The following is a 21,236-nucleotide window of genomic DNA, read 5'->3' as shown; positions in this document are numbered from 1 at the left end:
TCACGCAGGATGGCGTGAGGTCTGAAACAGGATACGTAATGAATGCTATAAAGAAAAGTACGTAGCTTCTGGAATACTTAACTTTAATCCATCATTTGTATACATCGTTCTTGATGAGACATGCTTCATACGATAACTATCAATTGCTATGGCGCCTTGCTAGGTCGTAGCCATTGACTTAGCTGAAGGCTATTCTAACTATCTCCTCTGCAAATAAACGAGGCTTCGTCAGTGTTGCATCGCTAGCTAAGTCGTCCGTACAACTGGGGCGAGTGCTAGTAAGTCTCTCGAGACCTGCCGTGTGGTGGCGCTCGGTCTTCGATCACTGACAGTGGCGACACGCGGGTCCGACATGTACTAATGGACCGCGGCCGATTTAAAGCTACCACCTAGCAAGTGTGGTGTCTGGCGGTGACACCACAATTTATGTGACACAATTGACTGATTTTAAATAGAGTACTTATGGTACTTACAGAAATAACGGAGCAATATTTAAGCTAAAAAATGAAAAGAAAGAACAAAAATTAACTTATATTAGACAGAGTACAATATGAGACCTTGTGTCTCACGTGATTTCGCTCAGTCTTTCAGTTCAAACATGTTCTTCACCGTTTTCCTCCCTCCTTCCGTCTTGACTACGATCCTGCCATCCTGGGTCCATACATTTTGAAGGCCGAACTGTGTGATCGTAGCGTTCAAAACTTTTAGTCTTTCGCGCGTCAGATCTTCCCTCAGGGTAACCCCACTCTTGGCGAGTTTTCTTTTCTGAGCAAACACTTCAGCTCTTTTCCGGTATGACACAAATTTAATAATTATGGGCCTGGGTTTCATGGCACCTGGTATCCTGCGCCCAACACGGTGGCTCCTGTCAATATCGGCCACGTCGATCTGCACGCCAAGTTTCTCACGCACGAGGCTAATGGCCAGGTCATCGGTGTTTTCATGTTCGTTTTCAGCTACCCCAAACAAGCGCAAGCTGTTCCTTAACTGATACTGCTCCATTTCACCGGTGGCAGCAGACAGTTTAGCTACTAGGTCGGCGGCTTTTTTCTCTTGTGCGGCCAGGGACTTTCTAAGAGACTGGATTTCGGTGCTGTTGCGCCTGACAGACTTGCAGTTTGTCCATGACCGTGGCCGTCACAGAGTCCGTGATGGATTGCACGATTACGTCTAGCGTGTCTTTGCTGTGCAGCGCCACACTCACCTGGGACCGGACGAGCTCCCCGATGTCGGGAAGCGGGGCCTCACCTGCCGCAGGAAACCGGGCACGCGCACCGCCTGCGCCCCTGTAGCCTCGCCTGCTGCCGCTTACTCGTGCTCTTCCCATTTTTCACTCACTTATCACTTGTGGTAATCAAGGGAGAAACAATACACCACGGCAAGTAACACTTGTTTAGTTGGATGCACACGTTGTGGACTGCCGCACTTCTCTGTAACACCTTCAATGATCGGAAAAACTCGCGAGCCGAAGAAACGCGCGTCACTCAGTGGCCGCCATATTGCCGCTTCAAAAATAATTTATGTATTAGAAAATATTAACAATAAGAAAAAGACTGTGGCAGTTTGTACGCTATATACTCATATGTTTCTTGAAACAAAAATAACACAGTACCTGTAAAATAACACAATACCTGTAAAATAATGGACATAACACAGTGAATAACAACTGACAATAATAACACAGTAGAACCAACATTTTATTGGTGGTCACCTATAGTGTTGGTTTACACAACTCTTCCCTATCTTATACACTTCTTTCAAGAGGCCTACTTTTTTCTGGCATTATATCTGGAATCAGTGAAGGTATTTTAAATCTGTCTTGTGACTCCAAGTAAATGCATATTTTGCCACAAAATGTGTTTTGTTTTATTGAAATAAAATAACAATAGTGGTCTCAATGAAACACACATACCATTGGGCTTGCTTTCTCCATCTAAAAACAGTTCATTACAAAAGATGTAAGATTTGTGTTCACACGAGGGAGAAGTACTGAAGTCCTTCTTTTGTCAACGCATGTCTTTACTTACCCTTGAGATCTCAAAATTTGTCAGAGAAAAATGCTAAAACTTGTCTGGAAATAGGGAAATATCAGGGAATTTCACCTTTGGAAACTTGTGGCAACCCTGATGATGCCTTTGCCATATCTGCCCTGATTCTTTGCTCTTAAATATTAATCATTCTTCTACTGGCAGGATTTTTTTAGTTTTTTGCTCATATTTTCAGCACAGTGATTTGTAACCAAGATCCTATTGTAGTGGGCTGTATTGTGTCCTGTGTATCTGCAGTAAACTGTTTATTCACTTCACAAATTTAAATACCTCCAGAAGCATTCATCTCAACAAACTTGTTAGGAAACACTTCGTTTGGATGATGGAACGTACTGTAACTACTAACATTTCACAACACACAAGCCTTTGGCAAGATGACTTATGAAAAGTCCAGCAGTGGCTGAAGATGAATTAAGTGATTGTATCATGCATTTCTTTGACTTGTAAGCTGTGGCTTAAAAGTCAGCTATTACCTCAAGAATTTAAGAGATATTGGAAGTACATAACCATTTCAACAACTTGAGCAAGAAAGAACAAAGTTAAAAACACAACAATGGCTAATGCTGTACTTGCTTATCAGTAGAATCTCCATTTGTGGCAACAGAATCAGCTGGTAAAAACCCTTAACTCTTTCAAAAGAAATTGTTTAAAAATTTGTTCTAAGAAAAGGGAGTATAGGGGCCAAACATAGCTTTTAATAAACAGTAAACAAGCGTGTGCACAGAAGATTATTCCAATAGACCTAATATAAAGAGCAAAGTGGTTCAGAGAGAGCACTGGTTTTCCATATATGGTATTTTTCTGTGCTGTGCCTTGCATTTCACACCCATACAGATTTCAGTTTATTTTATTCAATTGTTACATAACTTACACTTGTTAAAGCTACTCCCTAGTTGGTGCATTGACATTCCCTTAATAGAGTTCACAAAATACTAACAGTTTTCTTGTACTATATGGCTTTCTTGCTGATAAGGTGCTGCAAATAAAAAATTGTATGCAGTAACTGTACAAAATTCAGCAGGTCTTTTACTGCCAAATGTAATTAGAAATTTTTTTGTGATGTACTAGTTCAAAACATTATAATAATAAAACTAATAAAAGGTGATCCAAGAGTTCTGTCACTTCACTACACCATTCCAGGTAGTGTTTCAAATTAGCAGCAGAAAAACATACCTGCCGGCAGCACAAAATATTTGATATGGTGATATAAATCTATAGGCATTAGGAGAACCAGTGATTGAGTGCTGTTGGTGATGGTCAGTCTCTGCTTGTAAATTTGTTTACAAAAGATTACAATGCATTAAGTAAAGCTGCCAGCTCTATATGTAAGTGTATTCAGTTGAGAAAATTGTCACTGAAGCGCAACATCATCGGGTACCACTCAATGAATGTAAGGACAAGAGACTGTAATGAAAGATCAGTACAGAGGACTGGAGGGGCAGTGACTGTGCCTAGAGTATTTACAGCCATACCACCAAGTAAATTATTACATTCCTTAAACATTTTCACTTTTAATTTCAGGAATTGAATTAGGAGTTGCAGAAACAACATTGATGAAAGCGATAGCCCAGAGTACTGGCCGCACTCTAGCCCAAATCAAAACTGATGCTGCTGCTTCGGGTGACTTAGGAATTGTAGCAGAACAAAGCCGAAGCAACCAGCGTATGATGTTCCAGCCTGCCAGACTTACAGTACGAGGAGTATTTGAGAAGTTGAAAGACATTGCGCAGATGTCCGGTCAAGCGGTATGAAAAGCCTTATAGAGTTATTTGCTGATGTTTTGATGTTTATAAATGTAATATAACTGATCAGTTGAGTAATCGATTCATTCATCCATTCAACATTTTCTGTAGACCATATTGTGTGGGAGAGCCTTCAGGGCTATAGAGTGAGTCGTGGCATGCATCAACATAGTGAAGCAACATCAGTTACTGTTAAGCTACTTTTACGATTTGTTATTGCTCTGGCGAAATTTAACGTTAGTAACTTGAAGAGAAAGTTGCTATGCTGAAAAAAAGTAGGCCCAGGTGGAAGACCTGCCCGAGTCACCCACCCAGCATATAAATGTCCTAGTCCTGTTGCAGGCTTATCATATCCCATGAGAGGAAGGGTCACTTGTGAAAGGAACCATGTCGTATACCAGCTCTGCTGCAATTTCAGCACAGAATTTTATATGCTCATGACCACCAACCATCAGTCTGTCAGAATGAATGGCCACCGTAAAACTGGTCAAGAGCAGAGTTGATCATCCAGTGGTGGAACATGTTCTTGCACAAAACATGCTAGAGGTCAGTGGCTGTTTCACGTGTTGGTCCCCCCTCCTCCGAGCACCACCTTTTTCACCCCCACAGACAGGAGTTATCCTTGGAACGAATTTTTTGCTTCAATAATCTTCTGCCATCAGCCTCTACGAACCCACTGTGTCCACACCTTCATATGCAACAATCTCACTTGTCACTCTCTCCCAATCCACTCTATATCATCATCATCATGAACTCAACAGCTCCAGTACCTGTGTGCCACATTCCTGTCTTACACACTTGCCACCTCTCTCCTAACCGTCAGCTACCCTTCTGTCTGAATTGAAGTAGTTCTGGCCCTGAGAGTCAAAGACCTGACATGGTTTCGTCAATATTGATCCTAACTTGTTCTTGGCTGTTTGGTTTCATGTGCACGATTGAAATATGAAAGTTTTGTGGTTTTCATATTTTTGGTTGGGATCAATGGTCTACTATGGAGTTGGATGTATGCCATGAATATTGTTGATGTAGTACTGTCATTGACTGAATTTTGTACAGTGTAGAAGAGAATGTGTGTGTGTTTACATAAGTGAGGTTCCATTAATGTCTTTGCTTCTTTTCTGTTTAAGGCCATGAGCAAGAAGGTTGACAAGATTCAGTCAATGTTTGTGGCTTGCCGGCAGTGTGAAGCTCGTTATCTCATTCGTTCCTTGGCTGGTAAACTACGCATTGGATTGGCGGAGCAGTCAGTTCTGCAGGTAAAATGTTTTGCATTGCTCACTGTATTTGAAACTTGTCCTTTTACATTTATCATATTCTTTCTGACTCTGCCTTTTGGTTACTCAATCCTTTACTCCAGAGGTGTGACTCACTGTCATATTTTCGTAGGCTTTGGCACAGGCCTGTGTTCTGACACCACCTGGACAATCCTTCCCACCTGAAGTGATTAATGCTGCAAAAAATATGTCATCTCAGACGTTCAAGAATTGCCTGGATGAAGAAGCATCGATTATTAAAACCACTTATTGGTAAGTAGCCAAATTAGACCTTCACGTATAAAATTGTCCCTGATGGCAGCAGCATTAAATGCTCATTAAAATTTGAAGAATGTGGCTTCAGTCTGTTGTTATCATCAAACTGATTTGTGCGTAAAGCAGCTGTGCTGAGACTTACATATATACCAAGTGCAGCTTAGGAAACAATATTTGGACAGAAAAGTGTTGTTGGGTTGTAACAGTTCTGGTTTCCAAATTTCAGGTGATATGAGAATACGCACTCACCATGTGACCTAGCTGTCCAGTTATGATTAGAGGCACCTGTTTGTGGTGAAAATTTTTGCCCGATTTCGTCATATTTAAAAAGTTATTTCGGTATATTTTTCGCTAGTTTTTTTTTTCCATTTCATCAATAATTTAGCTAAATTTTATTTCCACTTATCAGCAGTAAAAGGTAAAGGAAATACATTTATGCCACATTTGCAGTGAAAAATCTTTTATTTTACATAAATTGAAAAAGCATAAAAATTATAAATCTTATTAAAACACAAATACCAAATCATGAAAGTTTGGAAAACATTTATCCTGTCCTAGTCTATGTATACAACACACAAGTCTGTCTGAGAAAGACAAGGATACCATGACTTCCATATTACTGGGAGTCAGAGCTGTTCTGTCAGACATTATATTGCAATATCTAGAAAATGATCTCTCACTGTCAACATTACTGACTGGGATCCACAAAGCCTTCAGTGCAGCTTCCACAAAAAGTCCATACTCTGCTTTCAGGGAAAGAAGAGTACCAATCACATCAACATCTTTACCTTCTCTACAAGAACTAGCTACTAAATCCCTAAACAATGTGTATAGAAATTCTGACATTTGAAGTTCTTGTAGAATGGGAATTTTCTTTATCAGCTGAGAGATTACAGCACTATCTAAATTGCCTTTTATTATGTTTCTCGGAGCAAAAAATTTACCTATAGAGGAAATGACAATTTTTCCTGTATCACACTCCATCAAGTGGTTTAGTTTTGTAAGACTTGCTCTACCTACAGACTGGAAGAGTGATGTTAACTGTGCTTGCATATGCTCTGGCAGTTTAAGAAGTTTTTCTGTGGTTGTCTAGGGGAGGGGGGGATGCATCCCCTAGTAACTTAAAGCTCTATGCAAGGTCACCAAGCTTAGACTGCAGAAGGTGAATTAACAGTATCTTGGAGCCCTCTAATGTCAGCAGCAAATTGCAACATTTTGAGCAGTGCTCAACAAGAAAAATAGCTAGGCATTGAAGTTTTTTTGCTTCAACAGAAGTCAAAGCTTTAAAATAATCGACAGCTACACTCTCATCTTCAACAGTTTCAACAAATTCTACTATATCACAGAGATATTCTCCAAGGTACTCGACAATTTCAAAGCAGGAGTTCCACCTCGTGATGACAAGAATAGGAAAAAGTTTAGCTTTTGTGGGTACACCTACATATTTCTGAGCTAAGAACTGAATGTATGCATGCTTTTTCTTTCCGGTATTAAGGAAGATCTGTTTTGCCTGCAAAACACAATGGTTCAAGTCACAAAGTTCCACAGCCCACACATTGCCAACCAAATTTCATTTATGTGTGTACTAACCCTTCTGAAACTAAAACCCTAACTGCATGTATACACTTACCCATATAATGGGCTGAATCTGAAGTTATAGAAACTACACTTCTGTACTGAATTTCAAGTTTCTGTATTACACTCATAATTGCTTGCGCACATTCTGTAGCATTTGCATTAACTTTCACTCCCCCAACAAATAATTTCCGAACTGCACCATCGCCACAACTAACAAGGGAACCTCCCCATCGCACCCCCCTCAGATTTAGTTATAAGTTGGCACAGTGGATAGGCCTTGATAAACTGAACACAGATCAATTGAGAAAACAGGAAGAAGTTGTGTGGAACTGTGAAAAAATAAGCAAAATATACAAACTGAGTAGTTCATGGCCGGCATAGGCAACATCATGGAGACCGTTAACTCAGGAGCGCCGTGGTCTCGTGAGCAGCTGTAGAAGGAGAGGTCCTTGGTTCAAGTCTTCCCTGGATTGAAAATTTTACTTTCTTTATTTTTGCATAGTTATTATCTGTCCGTTCGTTCATTGACGTCTCTGTTCACTGTAATAAGTTTAGTGTCTGTGTTTTGCGACCGCATCGCAAAACCGTGCGATTAGTAGACGAAAGGACGTGCCTCTCTAATGGGAACCGACAAGATTTTATCGCAAGGTCATAGGTCAACCGATTCCTCCACAGGAAAACACGTCTGATATATTCTATACGACACTGGTGACGGCATGTGCGTCACATGACAGGAATATGTTGTCGACCCACCTAACTTGTACACTTGGCGAATGGGTAAAAAGTTTCTTCTACCTTGCCCGATTTAGGTTTTCTTGTGAATGTGATAATCACTCCCAAAAAGTGATGAAAACATAAGAGTTTGTCACATAAACTGAAAATAAAAAATTAAACTTTTCACTCGATGGAAGATTTGAACCAAGGACCTTCCGTTCGGCAGCTGCTCACGTTACCAAGAGACCACTGCGCTCCTGCGTTTCCAGTGTCCTTGATGTTGCCTATCTTCCCATGAACTACTCAGTTTGTATATTTTGCTTATTTTTTCACAGTTCCACACAACTTCTTCCTGTTTTCTCAATTGATCTGTGTTCAGTTTTTCAAGGCCTATCCACTGTGCCAACTTATAACTAAATCTGAGGGGGGTGCGATGGGGAGGTTCCCTTGTAAGTACTTTTATCAGAACCACGAACACACACAGCCCTTTTCTGTCTGTCGTTTCATCACAAAGAATTGAAACTCTTTCATATTTCACGGCTTCTTTTAATCTTTCCTTTTCTACTTTGATGATTCGAAGTATGTAACCTTCCCGTAGTCTTCCAGCTGAGGGTAAGTCTCCAGCACCCTAAAAATGTCAATAGAACTGCTATTGGAGTACTATGTAATGAATTAAATTACCACATTACCCAATCGTAAGACTTTTTTAAGAGGGTGCTCGAGGAAAAATTATTTTTAATATAGGCCTATTCTGACCAACAAAAATTAATGGCTTTCGAGATTACCTAATCGTTGCTGCAATCAGCAGACGGTAAATTAATTATTACACAATCCTGGTATGTATTTGTTCATCCATTCTCTTAGCTTTGGATGATCAGCTTTTTCCATCGGAATGTTAGCCTCAATGAAAGCTCCAGTAGTCGATAAAATGAATTCTTCTTTATCATTTTTCACTCGTTTTGCCACTGCAGTGAATTCCGTGAGCGTGTCTTGTCTTTTTATACCAGTAGTTGTTAGCGCCTTCTCCTTGTTCTTCTTATGGGAAGAACTGTTGTTACTGTGTTTCAGGCACGTGTCCTTCGTCTGCCATATTGCAGTATTTGCACATAAGTATCTTCCTACTTTTGTCGAAAACATAAAATCCTTCTGACGAAAATTCCTTTTCTCGGTCGAAAACTGTCACTACCATATTAATCATCTGTAACACGAAAACTAAACACAAAATACTACACTCAATGCACCGGCGATCCACAATGATTTCCAACACGCAATACTGAATACACCACCAAAACAATGTAGAAAGTCTTTGGAATACTCGATATATTATATATATCGAAATTGTGTAAATTGATATCCAGATTGTATTACCATAACTCCAATCGAATATCTGCGGTTAAGTTCAAATGACGAGATTTTGCACAGTTTTGTCATTTATTTCGCGATTTGGCTTAAAAGTAAATAGTTTCGCGTTTTCAGCAAAATGTGTAAAATTTAGTGAAAATTTCGCAATTTCACACTTTGCGAAAAACAGGTGCCTCTAGTTATGATACATTTTAGGCACATGTCACTATATATCTGGCAAATGCCACAACTGCTTGAATGTCTAGTTAACACAATTATTGTAAACAAAACAAATGTAACTCTGCATTAAGTTCCTAAAAATATTTCACTCTTACAGTGATAAACACACACACACATCTGATTTGTAAGAGAACTTGAAACCAGTTCTCATTTTGTCTGAAGCAGGTATAATGAAAAAGTGTGCCCTGTCAACAGTTATGTCAAAAGGCATTTTAATAGAACAGTGAAAATAATCGCTGCTTCAAAATACACTGCTGCACCAAAGAAACTGGTATAGGCATGCATATTCTAATACAGAGATATGTAACCAGGCAGAATACGGCGTCGCAGTCGGCAACACCTATATAAGAAAAGTCTCTGGTGCAGTTGTTAGGTCGGCAGATTATATAAATGAGTTTGTACATGGTGTTATAGTTGGCACACAAGAAATGACACACAGCATCTCCAGGGTGATGAAGTGGGGATTTCCCGTACGTCCATTTCACGAGTGTACAGTGAATATCAGGAATCGGGTAAAAAAAATCAGGTGTTCGACATTGCTGAGGCCAGAAAAAGATCCTGCAAGAACGGGACCAACGACAACCGAAGAGAATTGTTCAGTGTGACAGAAGTGTAACCCGTCCACAAATTGCAGCAGATTTCAATGCTGGGCGAGCAACAAGTGTCAGCGTGTGAACCGTCGAACGAAACATAATCGGTATGAGCTCTTGGAGCCGAAGGCCCACTCGTGTACCCTTGATAAATGCACGACACATTGTTTTACGCTTCGCCTGGGCCCATGAACACCGACATTGGTCTATTGATGACTGGAAACATGTTGCGTGGTCGGACAAGTCTAGTTTCAAATAAATTGTATTGAGCGGATGGACATGCATGGGTATGGAGACAACCACATGAATCCCTATGTCCTGTATGTGAGCAGGGGACTGTTCAAGCTGGTATAAGATCTGTAATGACGTGGGATTGTGCAGGTGGAGCGATGCAGGACCCCTAATATGTCTAGATACGACTGTGATAGGTGACATGTATGTAAGCATCGTGTCTGATCACCTGCATCCATTCACGTCCATTGTGCATTCTGACGGACTTGGGCAATTCCATCAGGGCAATGTGACACCCCACATGTCCAGAATTGCTACTGAGTTGCTCCAGGAACACTCCTCTGAGTCTAAATACTCCTACTGGCCACCAAACTTCCCAGACATGAATATTATTTAGCACATCTGGGATGCTTTGCAATGTGCTGTTCAGAAAAGATCTCCACCCCCTCGTACTCTTACAGATTTATGGAAAGCACTGCAGGATTCATGGTGTCAATTCCTTCCAGCACTACTTTAGATATTGGTCGAGTCCATGCCACGTGGCACTTCTGTGTGCTCACAGGGCTGTACACGATATTAGGCAGGTGTACCAGTTTCTTTGGCTCTTCAGTGTATATGTGTTCAAAAGATATTTTAAGTAACATTATTTTTAGCTAAAGGCCAGATTCAGACTTAAATACATAGATGGTAATTTTAAAGTGTCCCTCACAAAATGCCAGTTATTTTGGTATGTAATCACTATTTATTGCAGTTTGATTGAAGTTGGGCACAAGAAGACAAAATGAGGACGGTATTTAAAAATTCTAAGTAACTGCATATACCAGAAAACCTGAAACTAAAAATAATATATTTGTATATGTTATTCAGTTAATTTGTTTGCATATTGGTAGTTTTCAGAAATAAAATTTTGTAGTGAAGAATCATCATGCAGTAATAAAAGTTTTAAAGTTGCTGTGTTAATAATTTAGTGTGTCTCTTGTTAAACAAATGGTGGTGTCAGAACCATGTCTTATGTACAATTGATATTCAAATTAAATACTGTGTAAACTTAGGTTGTGAGGTAAGGCTATTCCAGTTTGCTGAAGTTAGTCAGTTATTGATCTTACACATGCAGTCCAGCTTTTAACAACTGTATGGAAAAGACAGATTGCTACTCATCACACACAAAATTTCAAGCTTTCGCAACCCACGGTTGCTTCATCAGGAAAGAGGGAAAGACGAAAGGATATGGGTTTTAAGGGAGAGAATAAGGAGTTATTCCAATCCCGGGGGCGGAAAGACTTACCTTAGGGGGAAAAAAGGACAGGTATACACTCGCGCGCACACACACACACACACACACACACACACACACACACACACACACACACACACACACACACACACATCCATCCACACATATACAGACGCAAGCAGGCCTTTACATATATATATAGTAAAAATATGAGGAGGATAAATTGCTACTCACCTTAAAGGTCACACTTTGAGTTGCAGACAGGCAGAACGAAGAGACACCAGCTGGCCAGAGCGGCTTGAGATAGTACTTGTGTGTGTGTGTGTGTGTGTGTGTGTGTGTGTGTGTTCCTTTCTTTCCTGAAAAAAGCTTTAGCCAAAACGGAAGTGTGTAACATCTATTCCTTGCGCCTGTCTGCAACTCAGTGTGTCACCTTTACTGTGAGTAGCAGTCTATCCTTTTCATAATGTGAGTAGCAATCTGTCCTTTTCATAACTGTTGATATTCCACACTGGACTTTCCATTGTTTAACACCCCCTCGATGTGAGCAGTAATCTGTCCTTTCCATATTGTTGTCAGTCCATCCTGGACTTTCCATTGCTCAATCAATCTTTTATGCATTTAGGCCACTGTTCTAAAGAAAAAGAAGAAAAATCCTTTCTGAAATGTCCCACTCTGAGAATTGTGTACCATTTGACTCAAATGTCTGCACCGCATTGTAATGATAGCATGTCTTTGTGACACATGGCATGTCACTTTTGTATCCTACGCGAAGTTCTGCAAGCAGTTACAAAGACAGTAGTGGTAGATGACATCAACCGTACCATCCATTCCTGTTAACATCAAGGTACAGTCACTGCCATACATATGTTAATGTTCCCTTGATTTGAAGTTTATCTTTGAAATTATTGGAGTTTTTAGCAGAAACACCACATTCCTTTTAGTATTCCTTGATCTTGTAATCCTATATAATTATGGGTACCTCCAACGAGGTCATTATGTGCATTGTGGAAGGATACATCTGCTGGCACCAGGTGAAGTGCTAAAACACATGCAGCAGAATTAAGCATTGCTGTGCATTGCCGTGGTCTCGTCTGTCGTCCAGCTAATGTTTACATCATGATCTCTTGCATATCTATTGACAACGACTCCACATTGTGTGATTTTCTCCTGGGTTTTGTTACCTACTGATGACATTTGTCTGTACCTAATGGAAGACCATTCAACCACCATTCAACTGACCATTGTGTTTTCAGTGATCAAACTGACAGCATATGGATGGACCGAGAGCATAGTTTGTATTTAAATCTTCCCCAGTAAAACATACAAAAAGTGTTCTGTAGCACGGATGTGAGAGTTATTCAATAAACATTCAGATTGTTGTAATGGCCATGGAGGTATTCATCTCCAGAAGTCTTGCTCTGAGTATATGTAGAATAGTCAGGAATTACCACTCTTTGCGATTTAAATGTAAATAAGTTTTGCTTAAATAGCAGAATCACTGTTTTCCAGTGTTGCATTAAAGGAGGTTTTGTGATATAAACAATTTTGTTTGAAATTTCTTCTCAAGTCATACTACTAGAGATTGCAAATAGAAGGCAGTATGTGTAGTTGCAGGATGCTACTGCAGACCAATCAAAAATGTGAAGATATCATTCATAACAAAGTGATGTGATGTGGCATAGAAACAAAATGCTGGTGCTGTATTTTGTTGGATGCAGTGCTGAATGACTTTTTGATCATCCTGATTAAGGTTTCTATGAACTGTCGAATCATTCCATGAAGATAGTTGGATGACTTACTTTGTCAAAACTTAGCACATTAGGGCATCACTGACAAATTTTTAGAAAAACAAAAAAGGAACAGCTTAAAAAAATTGAATGACTATTGTACTCAAAAATATTTCCCTTTAACATCAGTACATTTTTTTCATTTGATGAAATCGGTCAGCTCTTCATGAGGCATTTCAGAATCCAAGTTTTTATTATGTTCCACTGCTTCCTCTTATGATGAAAAAGTGATTGCATGCATTTTATCTGTAATTTTTGAAAACCAAGAGAAATCAGTGCTCTATGGTGAAGTGTCTGTGGTGCTGACCTTTAGTACATCCAGATACCCAGTTGTTAGTTTTGCTGTGTGTGATGATGCATTGTTGTGATGAATTTCTTTATTTTCCTTTTTCCTCTAAACCTTTTTCAAAAATTAACGCAGTAGACATCATTTGTGTTCTAAACATGGTAACAGTATCTCCTAATGCTATTGTAATATTAAGGGCAGTTTGTGAAAGAAAATTCTAGCAACTATCTTCTTACCAGCACTGTGAGGTCATCGAATTCTTACAGGTGTAAATTCTGTTCAAAAGACCCATTGAGCCAATTGACTTCAGAATCATAATGTTGAATCAGTGATCCGTCATTAATGATATTACAAACCAAATTTGAAGTGCTGCATTGGAATTCTTCCATAGTTCTTCTGCACCAATCAATGCATTGTTGTATTTGTTCAGGAGTCAGATTTTTGAAATCCATTGACAGCAAAGTTTCCTCAATTGAAACTGTTGACGTAAAATGTTTGGATTTGACTCAAATCAATGCCCAGAGTCATCCATATAAATTCATAAGATGTCTGTTGATCTTCTTCAAGCGTTGCTCGAACATTGGTAATATTTTTATCAGTAACAGCAGTTCCTTGGCATCCTTCAAGAAATTAATCACCAAGAAAAAACTTCCCTCTTTTGAATTCGCTGTACTGATTAAAAATTGTTATTTGAGATGGAGGTTCTTTGCCATATACATTTCTAAGCCAATCTTCACATTGTGTAGGCATTGATGACAATTCATAACCATATGAAATTATACCCTGGAGACGTTTTGCAGTCATATTCACTGTTTGGTGCTCACAGAATCTTTAAATGATGGTAATTAACAGACTATTAGAGCAAATGGAATGAAAACTCACCAAACGTGCAAAAACAGTTCCCATCAATAACAAAATTTAATTTGTTTTTAAAACGATGTCATTGTAAAAATTTCCAGTATCTCCCTTCAATCACTCTGTTGTGGCCTCACCATCAGTGGAACATCAGACCCAAACACTATAGAACAAAATAGCATTTATAAATTACAGGATGAACACTTCTTCATTAGTGAAGGTGACACCATTCATATTAAGAGTTTTCTCATAATGGCAGTTGTATAGATTATTTCGTAAACATAACAATTGAAGATTATTACATACTATTACTTTAAAATTAATACATTTTAAAATAAAAATCTAAGTCCTTTCCATGATATCCAATTTTTATAACACCGCGTAAGGTACAGAATGTTTTGCAAGGATCTAAAATGTAAATAAAAGTCAAAAGCAAAATTAATAGCTGTCCTGTGTAAAAATTTGAAATTTGTAACATTCTTAAGTATAGTCCATTAACTCTAAAGGACTTTTTGTGATGGGCAAAGTTTCAAATCAGCGTGCACTTCATAGCAGAGTAAAAATTTGTTTTGGAGAAATTGAGTTATCAGATACATCCATTGGAACAACAGTGTAAAAGTCTAGGATTCAGTTAGTTGTAGAAACATGCATATTGTCCAGTAGCCAAGCCTTCCACAAATCCAGAATTATTGCAGATCTGCTTGGCATACACAGGTCCTCATTTCAGAGTTAAATTGTGAGCAAAAGAAGAATTCCTTCACCATTTTGTCTTGTGGTAAACATACAATCAGTTGTAGTTATATTACTAGCGACCGGTAAATTTCGAGTAATCGGTAGTTTTTACTGACATAATACGAAATGTACACTTCTTACTGAAATAGTTATTTAATCTTTACATTGGGTCTTGATTTTGTTGTCAAGTCTGAGATATGTATATAAACTGAAAATGACTGTTCATTTCCTGTTTAAAAAACTGTTTCGTAGGTGTGACGTCAGCAGGTAACAACTTTAACTAACAAAGTCAACTTTTCTGACCCTTTCATACAACAAATTGTAGGGTAAATGTTGCATTTTGGAGAGATCTTTAGTGCGGTGCATATTTTCCTAGTATGCACGTATAAATAAAAGATCCACCAAATACGGTACTTAAGCATTGCAAACACATAAATCAACAGGGCACCTCGTTTTGCTCAGACTATTGTCACTTCACAAAATATTAAAAATATTTTTGAGTAGAGTAAATACAGCGATAAACATTTTCAGTGTTCTCTTCTACTGCCAGAAACATGTTTGTGTAATGCCATGTGTTCTGTGCTATGATTGTTTGCTATTTACACTTAAGACTTACGAAAATATGTGGTTTAATCAATATGCAGGACTAAATCTCTCTCTAAAAGACGTGATTTTTGGTTCGGTTTGCTGTGCAGAAGTTTCAGGAAATACGATGTCAGTGGCTAAAACTGTAACATCTACTTCAAGTTAAAATGATTTGAAATGAGTGCATTGTTATGGGAAAAATATTTTAAATGATGAAACTAGCAAACATTTGGAAAACATTAGGTGCTATGACAGAACTGAAGGAAACAGTGAAAGCCATTGCATTGCAGCTTCAAACTAGCCTGACAACTTCTGTGTTCACAGCAGTAGGTCGTTACAATTACAGGGTAGTAATGGTGAAGTCTGTTGATGATGGTATGGCAAAGAGCTTGTTACATATACATGGAATGACAGGTCTCTGTGGTGTAGATACTCTGAAGAGATACAGATCCTTTCAGAATTTAGTGAAATAGCAAGTTTTCATGCCAGTGGAAAATATGCCCTTTGTCAAATATCTGCTGTTGTAATAAAGACAGTTTGGTTTTCATGTTCAAATATAGGTTTCAAGCAGTAGTTTCACTCAGAAAGCATTCTCGTAATTTGAGGACAATATGCTGTCAGCACTTTAATACAGTGTGTTCCATTTATCATTCCCATCCCAAATAACTTATTTGTCTGGGGGGGGGGGGGGGGAAGAAAAAGAAAAAGAAAAGTGTATCAAGCAGATGTTTAGCTACAAGGAGACATTAGGCAACAAGATTGTTTTCGGAATGAGATTTTCACTCTGCAGCAGTGCGTGTGCTGATAGGAAACTTTCTGGCAGATTAAAACTGTGTGCCGGACCGAGTTTCGAACTTGGTCCCGAGTTCGAGTCTCGGTCTGGCACACAGGTTTAATCTGCCAGGAAATTTCAAGATTGTTTTTCTTGCAAATTGGATACAGAACAAATGAACAGCAGTATGTAATTTCTTAAGTAGCATCCTGTATTTTTTATTCAGTAATCCACTTCCTCTCCTCAAGACCCACACTGGAACATATCACTGTGTTCCAATCACATGAATGTGATGTTATTAAAAATGCAACATAAAGCTGACATTGACTCTCGTGTACCACTTTCTAGAGTTAACAATAAGTAAAACAATAATATTTTCTTATTTATGAGACGGGTTCTGTAGGTCAGAAGTGTAGTACTTTCCGACATTATGAAATGAACAGTAAAGGCAGTCCTTGATTAAAAACTACATGTTCATAACTTCACTTTTATTATGGTTTATGGTAGGCATAATGCTATTCAGGCAGAGCAGCTGTACAGAGAGTGATATCCTGGCAAGACCCTACATCTACATCTACACTCCACATGCCACCGTACAGTGCCTGGCAAAGGGTATTACATACCACTGCTAATCTCCTCTCCTGTTCCACCTTCAAATAGAGCAAGGGAAAGACGAGCTCTGTATTAGCCCAATTTTTTCGCATCTTATCTTCATTGACCTTAGGCAAAATGTATGTTTGTGGCAGTATAATCAATCTGCGGTTGGCCTCAAATGATGGTTCTCTAAACTTCCATAATAGTGCCTCGTGAAGAGAGATACAGTTTTCCTTCCGGGGATTCTAATTTGAGTTCACAAGCTTCCCTTAATACTTGCATGCTGATGGAACCTATTGGTAACAAATCTGAATTGCTTTTATGTCTTCATTTGATCTGACATGGTGGGAATTCCAAACACTAGAGCACTATTCAACAGTAGGTTGCACAAGCATTCTGCATGCCGTCTCCTTTATAGATGAGCTACACTTTCGCAAAATCCTCCCAATGAAACTTAGTTGAGCAGTCGCTTTCCCTACTACCATCCTGATGTGCTGTTACCATTTCACATCATTTAGTAACGTTGCACCTAGATATTCAGTTGCTGTGACTGTGTCAAGTAGTACACTACTAACACTGTATTCAAACATTACAAAATTATTTCTCCAAATCATCTGCATTCATTTTCTTTTAATCTTTCATCCCATGAACTAGAAATTCTATCTAAGTCATCTTGTGTCTTCCCACAGTCACTTCCCGTACATCACAGTGTCATCAGCAAACAACAATGAATTGCTGATCGTCCTACCTGTCCAACCATTCATGTATATAAAGAATAACAACAGTCCTATCATTGTTGCATTCCTACCTCATCTTCATTGGTGTATGTTGTACTCACACAAACTTTCAACTGAATACACTTTACTGAATAATCCGAGTACATTTTCTTTCTGTCCATTTATTTACTGTCAACTCCAGAAAGTGTGTTACGTTACCCCATGTACTTTCACTTTGTGCTAGTACAAGAGAGCGAAACTCAGTTAACATTTTTAATGTCATTTATATGTGAATAGTACACTGTGATGCATTTTTAATAGTTCTTGAACAGAGGTAGTAGATTTAAAAAAAAAAAATTGTAGAAAACATCTGTTAAATCTGAAAATTTTCATGTGTCTGGGTTGTTTCTTTCCCTTGATGAGTTTCAAATAATTCCTTAAGACAATGCTTATACAACATGAAGTAATGATAAGGTGCCACTAATTAAATGTTCAAATCATTTTGTAGGCTCTGTTTGCAGTCCCTATTCATGATATCAACAAGATTAATTAAATAAGGTCTTTTAAATGCCGTGTATAAAGTAAGTAAGTGTGAAAAGGTTAAATGTTACTGTTGTGGTATTGGTGGGAGCCCAACTACCTATAATACAGTTAAGAAACTGGAGTTTTTTTCATTTTTCAGTTTGTGTTGCAAATATTATTAAGTAGTCAAACTGTAATCTACAAAGAGGAAAGTTTGTTTTTACATAACACGAAAGCTATGAGTATGATTAGTTTTTCTTTTCTTTTCTTTTGTTTTCATTTTGTTATAAAATTATATTTCAAATAAACTTTTTAATTTCAGTGAATGTCCAAACTATGACAAAATCGTACCAGTACTCTTAAAAGAAGGTGTGAAGGCTCTGCCAGATCATTGCCACATCACTCCTGGGGTGCCTCTGAAGCCCATGCTTGCTCAGCCAACGAAAGGAGTTCAAGAGGTTCTGCAGCGTTTTGAAGGCCTTAAATTTACATGTGAATGGAAATATGATGGAGAACGTGCACAGGTATTTACATTTTTTGTAAGAAAGAAAGAAAATATTTAATCAGCTATTGTAAAAAGTAATTCATTTTCACTTTACCCTAAATATTCCTTAAAATTTGGTAGACAGGAACATGCCTTTTTATTGTCCTCTTTTAGTGCTTTAAATTGCAAATAAAATCCAACTGTAATTTAGCACTTTTGTTTCATTTTCTTGCCACAAACAGTTACAGTTATCTATTTAGTATCATACCAAGTGATTTTTTCATCAACACTAATTTAATGACACAGCATAAACAGTAATGAGCCAGTTATGGGCCGAAACAGCCTGAAATACTCGAAACCATGAACATACAATAATTCAGTAAAGGTCATAATATTACAGTCCATAACACAACTAGTAATTTATCACGAGCACAAGTTTCAACACTCCAGAAGAATCCACCGATTAAGTTCACAAAAAGTGTAAGAGACCAGTGTAGTTACAAGGCTCCAAAGTAAATGAGAGCACTATAGAATAGAGTGTCAAAAGTTTTTGCCAAGAGAAGAGCTACAGCATATTGACACAACTAGGTCACTCGAATGTGGAATACCTGGGCATTGTCTCAAGTGGCAAATGTTTCCATTGGTTCAGGAGAATGGTTACAATAACAGAAGTGTTTCTGCTTGAAAAGTTCAGATGCAGCATTTGATCATACAGGATGAATAACAATTGAGAACCTCCTACAAGGGAGTTTGAAGAGGAGGAGGAGCTTTGGGGAAAGGGAGGGAGGGGGGGGGGGGGGGGGGGGGTACTGGAAAGTTAATCAAGTAGTATTGCTTTCCAGCCTATCCTAGTCTGATTTTTCTGTTATTCATTGTTGTTGTTGATAGAATTTGTCCTCAGGATGTCTACCTGCAAGTTTTTCTTTATTTTTATTATTATTTAGAAAATTCAAAATGGTGTAGAATTTTCTAAAGGGATAACTGCAGATACAGGTACATGTGCACACACAATATGTTGTGGAATATGTCACTGACAGGGTGTAAAATTATCTGCTCATAAACAGTGAGTGGACAAAGTTTTGATGACTGACTTGACTTATTTATTCATTGCACAAAAATTCCATTCATTGATTGTTATAAGGACCCTGTATCTCTTGCCTCGGACTACTGGTTCTGAAGTCTTTCCGTATGTTCAGTGACAGCCAATAACTGCTGAGGACTATGGTTAGTATAGCACTTTAGTGCTTGAAGCTAGTATGTAGCCTATTGTCATAAATTGTTGTTTTGGAATAAGAGGTAACATCTGTTTATGCTGTCTATCCTAAGTTTTGATTGAATTAAGGTAAAGCAGGTGGTTTGTGAACAGCAGGCTTTGCTCCACTCTGTAGTTATAATCAGACAAAACCATCCTGTTCACCTTAGACATAACATAGGCAATTTACAGTGCAGCAACAAAATATTTAGGTTTGGCTTATTTAAAAAAGAGTTTAAAGGACAGGATGGTAAAAAATATTGGCAAATGGTTTTTCTTGGTGGGTACAACATGAACTGCATGACAACCAGTGCATAGCCTACAGTTAAAAAAAATAGCTCTCTGGTTAATAGGATGAAATTTTCAGGCACTGCAGACATTATATGTGGGGTCTGTTTAAAAAATTCCAGAACATTTGTAATTTTGCACCAGTGGTGTGTTAGAGCGAAATGCGGTTGGTATCCTTGCACATGCCTGTGTTTAATTTGTAATTTCCAGGAGTTTCATTGTTGTATTTCTGTAAGTTTTTGTTCAGTGCTGTATTGAGTAGAATGTCATATCAAACAGTTTGTGAATTCAAGGTGGCAGAGTTACAGGAGCAACATGTCTGCATTAAATTTTGCATGAAACTAAAAGAACACCTTTTACAGGTCTCTGAACGCAGGAAGCATACATTGATGAGTGATTAAGCCTTACACGTGTTACAAATGGTTCAAACAGTTTTCAAATCCCCCTCGTTCAGAATCTGCGACATCTATCAATGATGAAATTGTACTTGCCAGTCTAAGAGTGGCTGTTCGAGAGATTGCAAAATGTAACATTTCAGTTGGGTCATATCATGAAATACTCACACAGCATCTGGGAATGCATGATGTTGCCACCAAGTTCGTCCTACAGTGAGTTAAGCCCAGAAAGACATTCACCTCGCAATCAGTGAAGAGCTTTTGGATCACACAAATGGGAACAAGATGTTCCGTAAGAGACCCGTAACTGGTAATGAGACATGGGTTTATGGTTCTGATATCGAGACAAAGGTTCATTCTTCACAATGGGGTGGGAAAGATTCTCCAAGACTAAATAAAAGCTCATCAGGTCAGGTCAAATGTCAAAGCCATGCTGTTAGTTTTCTTTGGCTTTGAAGGATTAGTTCATCATGGATTTGTGCCACAGGGACAAACTGGTAACCAGTGGTACTATCGGGATGTGTTGCGAAGCCTGCAAGAAAATGTGAGAAGGAAACCACCTGAAAGGTGGCTAGACAATTCATGGCTCTTCTTTCACGATAACACACCCAAACATTCATCATTGCACAAAATCAAAATCACTGTGCTGCCTCATCCTCCATACTCTCCATATCTGGCCCCTAGGTGTTTTGTTTTCTTCCCTCTCCAAAGTTGAAAA

The 21,236-nt window shown here is 38.5% G+C and overlaps 1 protein-coding gene across 3 annotated transcripts in view; it reads left to right on the top strand.

Annotated features, from left to right (window-relative positions):
* LOC124798501 (DNA ligase 1) overlaps window positions 1-21,236 on the top strand; it is a 130,125-nt gene that overhangs the window by 97,650 nt on the left and 11,239 nt on the right. For all 3 annotated transcript variants that reach the window (XM_047261959.1, XM_047261950.1, XM_047261943.1), the window contains exons 9-12: window positions 3,570-3,793; window positions 4,918-5,046; window positions 5,177-5,316; window positions 18,422-18,623. In XM_047261959.1, the coding sequence (XP_047117915.1) occupies window positions 3,570-3,793; window positions 4,918-5,046; window positions 5,177-5,316; window positions 18,422-18,623 (695 nt within the window). The remainder of the gene's footprint in view (window positions 1-3,569; window positions 3,794-4,917; window positions 5,047-5,176; window positions 5,317-18,421; window positions 18,624-21,236) is intronic.

Source organism: Schistocerca piceifrons, chromosome 1 (assembly GCF_021461385.2).
Source record: "Schistocerca piceifrons isolate TAMUIC-IGC-003096 chromosome 1, iqSchPice1.1, whole genome shotgun sequence".
Classification (NCBI taxonomy): domain Eukaryota; kingdom Metazoa; phylum Arthropoda; class Insecta; order Orthoptera; family Acrididae; genus Schistocerca; species Schistocerca piceifrons.
The sequence above is the reverse complement of the archived record's forward strand: the minus strand, read 5'-3'. Positions and strand labels throughout refer to the sequence as shown.